The following is a 12,465-nucleotide window of genomic DNA, read 5'->3' on the forward strand; positions in this document are numbered from 1 at the left end:
CCTTAGAAGTGAGGCTGGGGAGACACAGTCTCACCTACTTTGGACACGTTATCAGAAGGCACCAGTCCCTGGAGAAGAATGCCAGGCTTGGTAAAATAGAGGATTGATGGAAAAAGAGTAAGACACTCAGTAGATTGACACAGTGGCTAAAACAATGGACTCAAACATAGCAAACCATTGGGCGGATGGTGCAGGACTAGGCAACGTTCTGTTCTGTTGTACTGAGTCCCTGTGAGTGGGAATCAATTCAACAACACCTAACAACAACATTAAATCTTATCACAGCTCTCTAAAGTTATGGGCAAACAAATCATAAAATGCCAAGTGATGGGGGGAGGGAAGGTTAAATAAAAACAAGTGATGAAAGCAGCAAGGAGACTTTTTCTTGGGTCAACAAATCTCTAGAAACTGCTTCCGGCAGATGCTTCTAATGTGGCCAGAGGTCAGTAGTGTACACTCAGACTACAGTAGTTGAGCCTTATTCATGTTTCCAACCTCAGCATCAAACAGGAAGCTGTGAGTAGCTGTTTAATAAATGAATATTTAAAAAGACTAGCTTTTTTGTTGTTACTCTACCAAGGAAAGGTAACCTATATATAAATTAGCAAACACATTCTAAGGTCTGTCTCTATTTTATATGCCCTGTAACCGAGTAATTGAATTGCTATTTCAATTTTAAATTTTCTTTCAAGCAGGCTTCCCAACATACACCGATCGAAGCACAACGCAAACACACCTTAGCTGGAGTCCAGAAAGGTGTATAGTATGGGAGGATGGGAGATGCCCAGGGTCATTGAAAACTCATGTTAAAAATGTATTCTTGTAAGATATGACAAAATAACGATGTATAAATTACCAAGGGCACATTGGGAGGGGGGAGCGGGGAGGGAGGGGGGAAAAAAAGAGGACCTGATGCAAAGGGCTTAAGTGGAGAGCGAATGCTTTGAGAATGATTGGGGTGGGGAATGTATGGATGTGCTTTATACAATTGATGTATGTATATGTATGGATTGTGATAAGAGTAGTGTGAGTCCCTAATAAAATATAAAAAAAGAAAAAAAAAAGAATGACGAGGGCAACAAATGTATAAGGGTGCTTTGCTCAATTGATGTATGTATGGATTGTGATAAGAGTTGTATGAGCCCCAATAAAAATATTTATTAATTAAAAAACCTAAAAAAATAAATAAAATAAAAATGTATACTCTCCTACTCCAGTGGAATTTGAAAAAGCTTATACTCGCCTCTTGTTACCTACCAGACTAATTCCAGCTTACTATGCCTAAACCTCAAGTTTCCTATCATCAAACCTGGATTTGCCCAACCAGCCTTTTCTTTGCCACATGTATTTTTTAGAGCTAACACAAATATATTAGAAATTCATAAAATCCAATTTAGACATAACTCTAGAAACATGAGCTTTGCCTAGGATAATTTACAACATGAACATATATATATATAGTCATTAATTGTAAACATTTCTGAATTAACAAAACATGTCAATAGACTTTTTTATAGGAAGGAATTTGACATGGTTCTAGCAACATGAACTAAGGTAATTTCAAACGTACTTTCTATGCAGCCAGGGTGGTCTCTACTGTCCACACACATAGGAGGGGGCTTTTAAAAGTGTGTGGGGAAAATCCATTACCTTTTCATTCCATTCTGCCATGAACTCTTTGAAGCTCCCTCATTCTTATAAGGTTTTGCTTCATCCACTTTCTCTTGATCTATACATCGTCTCTTCTTATCTCTCCAGAGTCTGGCCATCCTCCAAGACCTAACTTTACACCCTCCTAAGTTTGGTCTGACAGAGCCCTGGTGGCGTAGGGGTTACCTATTCAGCAGCTAATGGAAAGATGAGCAGTTTGAAACCACCAGCCACTCCTCAGGAAAAAGATACCACTCTCTGCTCCCATGGGAACAGCTAGTTAAGGGGTCTCAGAAACCGACAGGGGCAGTTCCACCCTGTTCTAGAGGATTGCTAGGAGTCAGAAGCCACTCAGTGATGGTGGGTTGGATTCTGCTAAGTGTAGTCAGCAGTCATAGGCACTTTCCAAGTTCACCTTGGTGTGCTCCTGGGGTTCCTCTTAGCACGCCATTCTATGTCACCTGCAGTTGTATCAATATACATGTTACCGCACCTAAGTGCTGGATTCACTGACCAACGGGGACTGTCATTTGAAGATTACTGGTCATTTGAAGATTACTGGTCAGTTTGAGGCTGACTGCTGTTTTCTCACAACCAGAGGGAACTGTGGATTTCGGGGAAGACCTCCGAGGTGAAGAACGCTTCTCAGGACATCACATCAGGGAATGGATGAGCTCAACATCCCTTACCACGACCTTGGTAACTGTAAGTGGTGGCTGCCAAGCTTTGCCACTATGAAAACCAAGCAACCAAACTCACTGCCATCGAGTCGATGCCCACTCTGAGTGACCCCATAAGACAAGGTAGAAGTGCCCCTCCCACCCACCCTGCCCTCCGCTGGGAGTCTCTGAGACTGAAACTCTTTACAGGAGCAGAAAGCCCCGACTTTCTCCCAAGGAGCAGCCAGTGGGTTTGAACCGCCAATCTTTTCGATTCCAGCCCAACTCCAGGGCTCTTATGAGTTACAATGTTTCTACTTGCAGACTCTCTCTTCTTTGAAAGCAAGTAATTAAAATCAGTCCGCATTCAATGAGAGGAGAGCTAAGTTCTACCTCCTAGAGGGAGGGGTAGCAAAGAGTCGGTGGACATATGTGAAAACCACGAGGGGGAGGGAGATACTGCCAGGATAAGCAAACATCCCACTTCACCTTAACGTTTCACATGAATTCAGCAATGATCGGTGGATCTGACCTACAGCACTGATTACGGTGGGGTATGCTCCGTGAGTCGGAGATCAGAGGATCTGGCCTACAACTTTGATCACAGTGGGGTGTGCTCCATGAGTCTGAGATCGGTGGATCTGGCCTACAGCATTTATTACAGTGGGGTGTGCTCTGTGAGTCTGAAACAACTTGATGGCAACTGGCTGAGGTTTTCCTTCTCATAGTGATTTGTGTCACTGTCGTTTTCCTTATTTTGCTACTCTGCCAATATTTGTTCAGCATGGACATAAACACAGAACAGGCATTCTATAAATACATGCTAATAAATAAAATTGAATTTCAAGACATTTTTTGTGGAATAAAATGAGACCATGAAAAATGAGTATGTATTGGGGCCTCATGCTGTTCTTATTATGCTATATGCCCTCACTGATGGAATGGGAAGGAAAAGACAAAAACTTAACGGCCACAGAATTAAAAACCAAAAAAAAAAAAGAGTTTACTCTGCTAGAGTGGGAGGCTTCCTGGAAAACAGAACAACAAGAATAACAGTTGTCTAGAGTCTAGGGATTTACAAAGTGTGCTCACATTCAGCTGTCAAGATTTCCAACACTCCCTGAATAGAAAGTCTTTGGAAAGTGGAGGAAAGGGGTATTTGGAAGATGTGAAAAGGTACCATTACATTGGGAATTAGGAAACCAGATGCAGAAACTGCAAAAGGCAAACAATACAACCTAATGTAAAGAGTGCCCGTTTGAAATCAGAGAGAGCCCACTGCCAACAAGATGGTCCCGACTCACAGTCGTCCTATCTAGGGTTTGCAGGGCTGCACATCTTATCGGGAGCAGATAGCCTCATCTTTCTCCTGCAAAGCAACCGGTGGGTTTGAACTGCCAACCTTGCAGTTAGCAGTCCAATGCTTACTGGAGCGCACTACCAGAGCCCCAAAATAATAAAGAATGTCACTAAAATAAGTATGAAAAGTGGTCTTTGTGGGAATAAATACAAAGATAAACATGGATTAAAATCTTCTTGTATACATTCAATCATTCCCTCTGCACTTTCGTCCCTTCCCCAGGGCTTTCACCACACTGTTAACCTATAACTTACCCAAAAAAGACTTGCAGAGTCAAAACTTTCATGAAAAAAAATGGTATTGAAAGATAATGGAATTTTTTAATGAACTTCTAGAAGTGTCCTTATATTACATGCCATACATACTGCTGGACATTATTAGGAAATACAATGAGATGGGGTCCCTTTTTTTCTAGTTCTTTTTTTTAATCGTTTTATTAGGGGCTCATACAACTCTTATCACAGTCCACACATACATCAACTGTAGAAAGTACATCTGTACATTCATTGCCCTCATCATTCTCAAAACATTTGCTCTCCACTTAAGCCCCTGCCATCAGGTCCTCATGTTTTTCCCTTCCCTCTCCCTCATCAACCCTTGATCATTTATACATTATTATTTTGTCATATCTTGTCCTGTCCGATGTCTCCCTTCACCCCCTTTTCTGTTGTCCGTCCCCCAGGGAGGAGGTCACATGTAGATCCTTGTCATCGGTTCCCCTTGGGGTCCCTTTCTATAAGTGCTTGTTGGAAAGGTAAACCAGATAAATGCATATGTAAATAACGTTTCATAACGAAAACAAGGCACGAGGGGCCAAGCCACACGAGAGAGAAGAAATCCCTGTGGAATGGCCTAGTGGCGCTGCTGCAATGTGCCTTCAAGCATGGGTAGGGTCCCTAACCAAAAACCAACTTGGGGCCATCGGGTGATGTCCACTCCCAGCCACCCTGAAGGACAGGGCTGACTGCCCCCTGTGGGGCTGTGAGGCTGTGCCTCTTTGAAAGAGTTGAACTGGAGGGGAGTCCAGAGAGAGGCATTTGAGGGAGAGCTAGACTGGCTTCACAAAAGCCCAGGTGAGATCAGGAAAGTGCTGCAAGGAGCCTGTGAACAAACCAGCAGGGCTGCCATGAAAGTGGGAGGGAAACACCGGCCCAAGCATCGAACTGACCCTGGAAGGTGAGCGAGTCTGCCAGTTTGAGCATTCTGATGCACACTGCCAGAATAACCGAGGTTCGGGAGGAAAGGAGTGACATGATGGGTATGATAGTTGAGAAATATTAAGCTGGTGTACTTCCCGACTGAAGATATGATTGTGGCAGTCAAGAGACAAGCATACAGATCAAGGGCACTGAATGTATGGCAAAGAAGGGCAAACTACAGCAGAATAAACTTAAGAACAAAAGATTAACCAAGACCTCTTTGTTAGGAGCAAGTAAACCATGACACCACACAGACCAGAGAGGAAGTTAGGCAAAGGGGCAAGATTTCTAGGGTCTGAAGAACAAATCTTATTTTCATTTCTTCCACGATCACCAGTTTGTATGGAATTAAAGTTGTCTGAGCGGAGGGGAACAGGTAATTGTATTAACGGAGTAACCAGAGAAGCTGCCGGAGTGAGACATAAACAGGGACTTGACAACGTTAGAGTGCTCGAAAAATCAGTGGAAAATGAAAGCACATGGCTTGTTAACTGTATTATTAATGATATAATTCAAGGGAAAACAAGCCTCAAAAAAGTCATACCAAGGAAGCGATCTGCATGAATTAACCAGAAAATCTCCCCAAGCTGGGACTATCAGTTCATTTCTAAATGTTAGGGCATGAAGGAACTCAAAGTACATCTCCTCTCATGACCCAAAACTATTATTTTTTTAAAACCAACAAGCCGCCGATGTCCTCCACTGCCATTTCTTAAAGGTAATTATCATCTCCAAATATTCCCTAAATGTGTCCTTCCCTGTGTAGAAACTTTGGCCTCACCCAAACTTAATTCATTTCTTAATCCCATTTAAAATATGTTAAATGTGTGTTGTAGATTTCCCGAAGTTGCCCTTAATAAAACTAAGCCCCTCCAGTTAGTTCTCTGCGGTTGACAAGCTCTTTTACCCACAATACCTCTTAAAATTCTCAGGAAGCAGCGTGAAGCAGGTCTTGCTAGCCTTACGTTACAGAGAAGCAGCAGGTCTGGGGCCAATCAGATGTGACAGAAGAAGGTGGGCAAAGAAAAGTCTCACTCCACAGTTCATATTCTCCTCGCTGTCTCACCAAGGTGTGGATTTTATTGTATGGTGTTATTCTGAATTGTGTTTAAGTACCTCCTTTTACAAAAAAATAATAATAAGATCGCTCTATGCAGGAGAGCCCATTATAGAGCAATTCATTACTGAGGAGGCCTAATGAGTTTATGATGCTCATAGTCTCTGAATCCTAATGATTTGATGATGCTCATGACAATTATCTCTAAATGAAAAGTGACAAACAATGTATAATGTTTGCAAAATTGGGGAAGCCATAGCAAAAAAAAAAAGTCTGACACAATTCGGCAATGCGTAAACAAAGAGAACGTGGGTGATTTAAGGAAGTGTGAGGATCAGAAGATGGGAATAGGAGACAGGAATAGGGCACGCCTTTAGAGGCCCTGGTGGCACACAGCTATAGTGCTCAACTGTTAGTCGAAAGGCCCAAGGAGATGGAGGCTCCTTCAGGGGAGGAAGTGGCCATCTGCTTCCGTACAGATACGCAATCTAGGAAACCCAACAGGGCAGTTCTAGTCTGCCCTGTCCTGTTGCTATGACTAAATTCCACTCGACAGCAATGATTTCTTGGGTTTGGGATTGTTTAATTGTTTGTTTCTTTTGTTTAGTCTCTAACTCTGCTAAGACCTCAAATACTGATATAATTCAGAGCATCTTATTACCTGGGAGACATAAATTAAAAGGAGTTCAGCTAGGAGCAATAAAACAGACCAGTTTCTGGAAGGCCTGACTTTAAAGAAAGTTTTAAAAGAGTTAAATCCAGGTAGGCTAGATAAAAACCAGCTATTGGGTGAGGGGGTTTCTTTCTTTCTTTTTCTTTCTTTCTTTCTTTCTTTCTTTCTTTCTTTCTTTCTTTCTTTCTTTCGGGGGAGGGGGAGGAAGCTAATGCCCACACTAGAGATTGAAATCATTTTGATCTCTAGAAAACACAAAGAGGAATTGTTGTAAATATCTGGAGCATATTTCTAAAGGGAAAATTCTGGAGAAATTTGCCAGCAAAAGCCTATGGACTAGAAGAACTTTCTCCCCTAGGCTGGTGAAAACAACATTCCTAGAGACATTTAATACCAGGTTGGACAAAACAAGAAAGGATTCCAAATGGAACGGTCCTGTGCTGGCCCCTGAACTCTTAGGAGGACAGAAGATGACTTCTCCAGTCTTTTCCATTTCTGAGTATTTCAATTCTATGAAATGTTACAGGAAGAAGCCTTCTGCCAACTTCCTTTCTCCCCTCCATGCCCACTTTCTCCTTTTACAAAGGGAAACAAATTACATCCCTCCTTATAAACAGATCTCATTGTTCTCAAAGAACTGGTAGTACAATCCCAGGTACGAGTTGAAGGGTGTGGGGAAAAGCCAATTCCAAAATGCATAATGCTCTTCCCTCCCCAATATGACTGGGGCTCTCACAAGTCTTTCTGCCAACTAAAGAGGGACTCGTTCAAATGGACTCAGAGAAGGGCTGTCACCTCAGGAAAACCAGAATATTCTCCCTTCTGCAGTCTGATCACGGACCTGAGACCCCGGGTCACATCTTCATCTGAGCTGCTGCTCAGAATTAGCTTTAACGCTTTACTCTGACAGCAAAATCTGTGTGCAGGCCACATCTTGTTGTTGTTGATTTGGAGGAAAGGGAGGGGAGCACTGGCTTGGATCCTTGAAAAGATGTAGCCTTAAGCACCTACCCACCTACTCCTGCTTCGGCAACAGCTATAAAAGAATATAAAGATAAGTCTGAGTCAGCTTCAAGCTCAAGAAGCAACGGTAATGCCATCACTTCAAACAATGGTCCTAGGTTACCTTGAGATTGAACCAGTATCTCCCCCAGGAAATACAAGAACATTTTTTCTCAGTTTGCTTATTTAGAGGACAAGATGCAGCAACATCCAGAGGATTCTGGAAGCCTGGCCCTGGGTCCTTTAAAAATAAAACTGTAGTTCACCTAGAAGAAACAGCATGGCAGAGATAGCCCTTGGAGAATGGCCCCTGGTGCCTCTTCTATATAATCTCCACATCCTCCGTGACTGAAGACCCTCAACTCCCACTTGAAAGTGTATTCTTCTACCCCTGCAAAAAAGCTCAGATACTAAGACCAAATCCTCTATAGTTTTGTTTTGTGTGGGATATATTATATTCGTCTTTCCCTAGTAACAAGTAAGACTGTTCAAGTCTAAGACTAAGCTGTCACAGTGGAATCTGATTTGGTGTTTTCAAAGTCCTTCCAAACCTTATCCTGGCAGGACAGAAGGCTGCTCTTCATAATCCCATTTCAAAACTAAACATGTCTTTTCCCAACATGAAATCAATCTAAAGGGGATTCTCCTGGAAAACGTTACAGTGGGAATCTCTTGTATCCTTGTCCCAGGAAGGTAAGAAAGAAAGAAAAAAATGTTAAGGCGGGGAGGACTTTGTGCTAGAAGGTGAGGAAGGGGACTTGACTGCTGATTCTGTAAAACTATGAACTTGACCCTGACATTCTGTAAAACTGCCAGACACCCTAGCCGGTTTGGGCTACCAGTTTGCTGGCTCAGAGACTGCAACTCAAAGAATGCGGGCCAGCAGAGACAGGGACGACCTGGGGAGCCCCCAGCACAGTCACTCAGTAATCTCTCATTCCAGAGCCCCTAGTAGGCAGCTACCAGGTGTTTCCAGCGGAGTTCCAACCAGGCTCTCCTCCAAATCAGCTGCACACACACACACACACACACACACACACACACACACCACAACAACACACACACCACAAACTTCCCCACCCACCCACCCTGCAAGAAGGAGAATCAAGTTTCTCACCATCCTCATAGTTTTTGAGATAGTAATCTGGGCCAGGCCCCCCTCGGCTTTTCGCAGGGTTTCTCAGATTCTGGAACTGTAGGAAATCCGTCCTTTTGCCCCCGAAGCGCAGAAAGGCAGGCGATAGTCCCCGGGCCAAGGTCACCAGGCGCTTGGAGCTGCGAGGAGAGAGAAGGCGAGAGGAAAGGATCCTGGGAAGACGCCAAGCGAGGCCCTCTTCCCCCTGCCGACCGGCGGCACCTGGCCGGGGCTGGGGACTTGGCAGTCCGTCTCCAGAGCACCCCAGCCCGCCCAGCTTCACCGGTGACGCCAAACGCGCCCAGCCAGCCGCAAGGTTTCTCCCACGGCTCCCCAAAGCCTCTCACTAAAGGTACTGATTTTTCAAAGGGTTCGAATGAGTGCTTGTTGTGGTCAGGCGGGAGGGGTGCTTCTGTGGTGAACCAAGGGTTCAGGAGCCATCCCCCAACTCCTGCCACAGCCCCCAGGCGCTCCGGACGCGGGGACAAGCAGTGAGTCGCCTGCTGGACTCCCACCAGTGCCAAGCGTCTACCCTGAAAGTGGGGTCCTGGCTCCGCAGCCGCTGAGCCACCGCAGCCTGGTGCAGGAAATTACCAGGCGTTTTCCTCTCAAACCAAGTCCGAGCCCGAGGTCCAGGTGATTCCCACCGCACCCGCCACGGGGTCGCTGTGAGTGGGAGTCTCCTGGGCGACACTGGACCACAACACCACAAAGTCCAAGTTGACTTTCTTTGCAGGATTTCACCACTGCATCCATCTCCCAAGCGCTCCGCGCCCCCCACACCGCCCGCAGCCCGAGGTTCCTGGGCAGACCTACACCTAGAGAACCGTGCAGGAGCATCACACACACACACACACACACACACACACACACACACACACACACGAGCGCACACACGCAGTAAAAGCTAGATCTCTTTAGCCCCTGACATCCTCAACTTTATCTCCCAAAAGCTATCCCCTCCCCACCCCCCCACCCCCAAGCTATGCTCCATCACCTCTCACTTTGGGGAACTGGGAGGCGGGGAGGTAAACTGAAATGGGCCGAATTGTGGAGCCTGTGCGTCGGAGGGAAGGCCCGACGCCCCAGGAAATTGGCACTACCATCTCTTTCGGCTCCGGATTGCCATACTTTTTTTTTCTTTTTTTACATTTTATTAGGGACTCATACAACTCTTATCACAATCCATACATATACATACATCAATTGTATAAAGCACATCCATACATTCCCTGCCCCAATCATTCTCAAGGCATTTGCTCTCCACTTAAGCCCCTTGCATCAGGTCCTCATTTTTGTTTTTTGTTTTTTAAGGAGAAAGAACAGAGAGTCCGCCGCGGCGGCTTCCACTTCACCGGGCGGCGCGACTCTGGGACTGCGTTGCTGGTTCCAGCCCGGGAAACCCAAGTCCAACGGGAAGCCTACAGAATGGGGAAGGAGGCGGCGACGCGACAAAAGGCACTTGGTGCGGACACGGCCGGGAACCGGAAGGGTCGCGGGACCCCCGACTCCAGGCTGCGTCCTCCGGCCGGCACGGGCGGTCGTCGGGTGGCCGGGGACTCCCGCGCGAGGCCACCCCGGGGAGACAGCCCTGCGGACCCTCGCGCGCAGTCAGCCCCGGGGGCCCGCCGGGCCGCCCTTCCCCTCCGAGCCCAGGGTCCCGCTCCCCTCCGCGGCCCGCGGCTCCGCACGGGCGCCTGGGGCTGCAGTTTGGAAAGTCACCCGGGAGGAGTGGGCGCCGCGAGAGCAGGGCCGGGCCGGGCCGCGCGCACGGCGTTCGTTCCGAGGAGCCCACGCCGGGGGAGCGCCAGGGCGCCCTGGGCCGCAGGCAGGCACCTCGGCCGAGGACGCCGGGCTGCGCGGGGCTGTCCCCGCCCTCTCGGCCCAGGCTGCAGCGGAACCGAAATGGCCCCGGCGGCTGCGCCGGAACCGCGCTCCCCGGGGCGCCGCCCGCTACCTGCCGCGCCCGCCGAGGGCCGGGCCGAGCCTGCCGGGGCGCGCGCCGGGGAGTGACCGTACTCACGGAAGACGCGCCGGCCGGCTCAGGCGCCGGCTTGGAGGGAATTTTAAAAAACTCAACACTGGATTTCCACATTGCAAACTATTTTCCCCCTTAACGCCCCCCCCCCAAAAAAAAACCAACCCTCTAAACACTGCAACTCTGTCCCTGCTAGGAGGGGATCGCGGTGGCCTTACTGCTGGCCAGCAGCCGCCCGGGAAGAGGGGGCCCCGACACCTAAATTCCGCCCCCCGAGCAAAAGCCAGGCACGATCACAGATGTCCCGGGATCCGCTGAGACGTCTCCGGGGCATCTCCCAGATCCTCCACGCTCCCGTTAGACGCGCGGGGGCCCGAGCGGGGATTTTCCTCCTCCTTCTTTGAAGGAAAACTAAACTCTGCAGTTACCGCAGGAGATTTGAGGAGGAGGGACGGGGGAGGAGGGGGGGCATTCCGTCTATATAGAGCTCCTGACAATGACCTCAAGTCTTGGAGCCGACAGAGGAAGATAGAAAACCAAAACTTCGCAAATCCGATGCCACTTGCCCGCCGCCCGAGCCTCTGCTTAATGAAATTCGTTTCTGTCTGGGAGTGGGAGAGAACTGACGGAACGATCTGTCCGTGGAAAATTCCACTTTCCTGCGAATCCCGCTTGAACACTCACAGACACACATGCAGACACGCGCGCGCGCGCACACACACACACATACATACGCACGCACACACGCGCGCACACCCATTCCTCTCGGGTCTTTGTGGCGCGAGATCTTTTCTTCGCTTTGGAAACCGCTCTAAAGCTCTCGTTTCTTTTTCAGAAGGAAACGGGGAGGCTAATTGTGGATATATGTAAGCATCACATTTTTTCAGTCATAACTGATAAGTTTCTGAAATGCCTTCTGCATTGCAAACATGTGCATCTTAATAGAAAACATTGCTTTTCTAAATCACCAGTTACAGCCGCGCAGAAAGTACTCCAGGAGGAGGGGAAACCTCCTTTCTTCTCTTGGAGAGATCCGCCTGGCTTGTTCTCGTCTTCTTCTCCAGAATAGGGGGGTGGGGTGGGGGCTGAGGATATTACTTAAAAAAAAAGAGGATCCATGGAAACCCCTGGCTTACCTTAAGAAATCGAGCCAGCCATCATGAATGATGGACGGGTCCAGCTGCAGAGAGAGGAAGTTTGCATTGACTGTCCTCGCTGGGCTCTTGGTGCTCACATCAAGGAGAATCAGAGTCTTTTCCTTCATCCCTGGAGCTCTGGCTACGGGCAAGGGCCTCCTGTCTCCAGCTTGGGAGGACAGGGAGAGATGGAGCGACAGCGCGGAGGAGAGGGCCACCAGGGCTAGGCACGCGGGGGGGCGGGAGCTGCTGGAGGGCATGGCTGCGGGGCACACACCGAGCACCCCCATGAAATGCCTCGCTTTTAAACCTCTCTTCCTACAGGGGCTCGCTGGTGACTAATTGTCCTTATCTAAAGTGTGTGTCTGTCTGCCTTTTTCCCCCCTTTTTTTTCCCTTCCTTTTTTTCTCCCCCTCTCGCTCTCTTTTTTTTTCTCCCACCCCCCCCCCTTTTTTTTTCAGTGTTTTGGTGCTGGTGGAACGAACTCACGCCCCGAGCCAGCCTTCTCGGCGTCTCGTGCCAAGAGCACTCGTTCACCAGCACCGCCCCTTTAAGAGATTTCGACTGCAGACATTTTTTAACTTTTTAAAGGTAAAGCAGCGGGGGTGGGGGGGGC

At 47.8% G+C, this 12,465-nt stretch overlaps 1 protein-coding gene across 1 annotated transcript in view; it reads right to left on the minus strand.

The window, feature by feature from the left end:
- HPSE2 (heparanase 2 (inactive)) overlaps positions 1 to 12,139 on the minus strand; it is a 687,528-nt gene extending 675,389 nt beyond the window's left edge. The window contains exons 1-2 of the mRNA XM_075533453.1: positions 11,850 to 12,139; positions 8,718 to 8,875 (exon numbers count right to left, since the gene is read on the minus strand). Coding sequence (XP_075389568.1) covers positions 8,718 to 8,875; positions 11,850 to 12,139 — 448 coding nt within the window. The remainder of the gene's footprint in view (positions 1 to 8,717; positions 8,876 to 11,849) is intronic.
- Between the last annotated feature and the right edge of the window lie 326 nt (positions 12,140 to 12,465).

This window comes from Tenrec ecaudatus, chromosome 16 (assembly GCF_050624435.1).
Source record: "Tenrec ecaudatus isolate mTenEca1 chromosome 16, mTenEca1.hap1, whole genome shotgun sequence".
NCBI classification, from domain to species: Eukaryota; Metazoa; Chordata; class Mammalia; order Afrosoricida; family Tenrecidae; genus Tenrec; species Tenrec ecaudatus.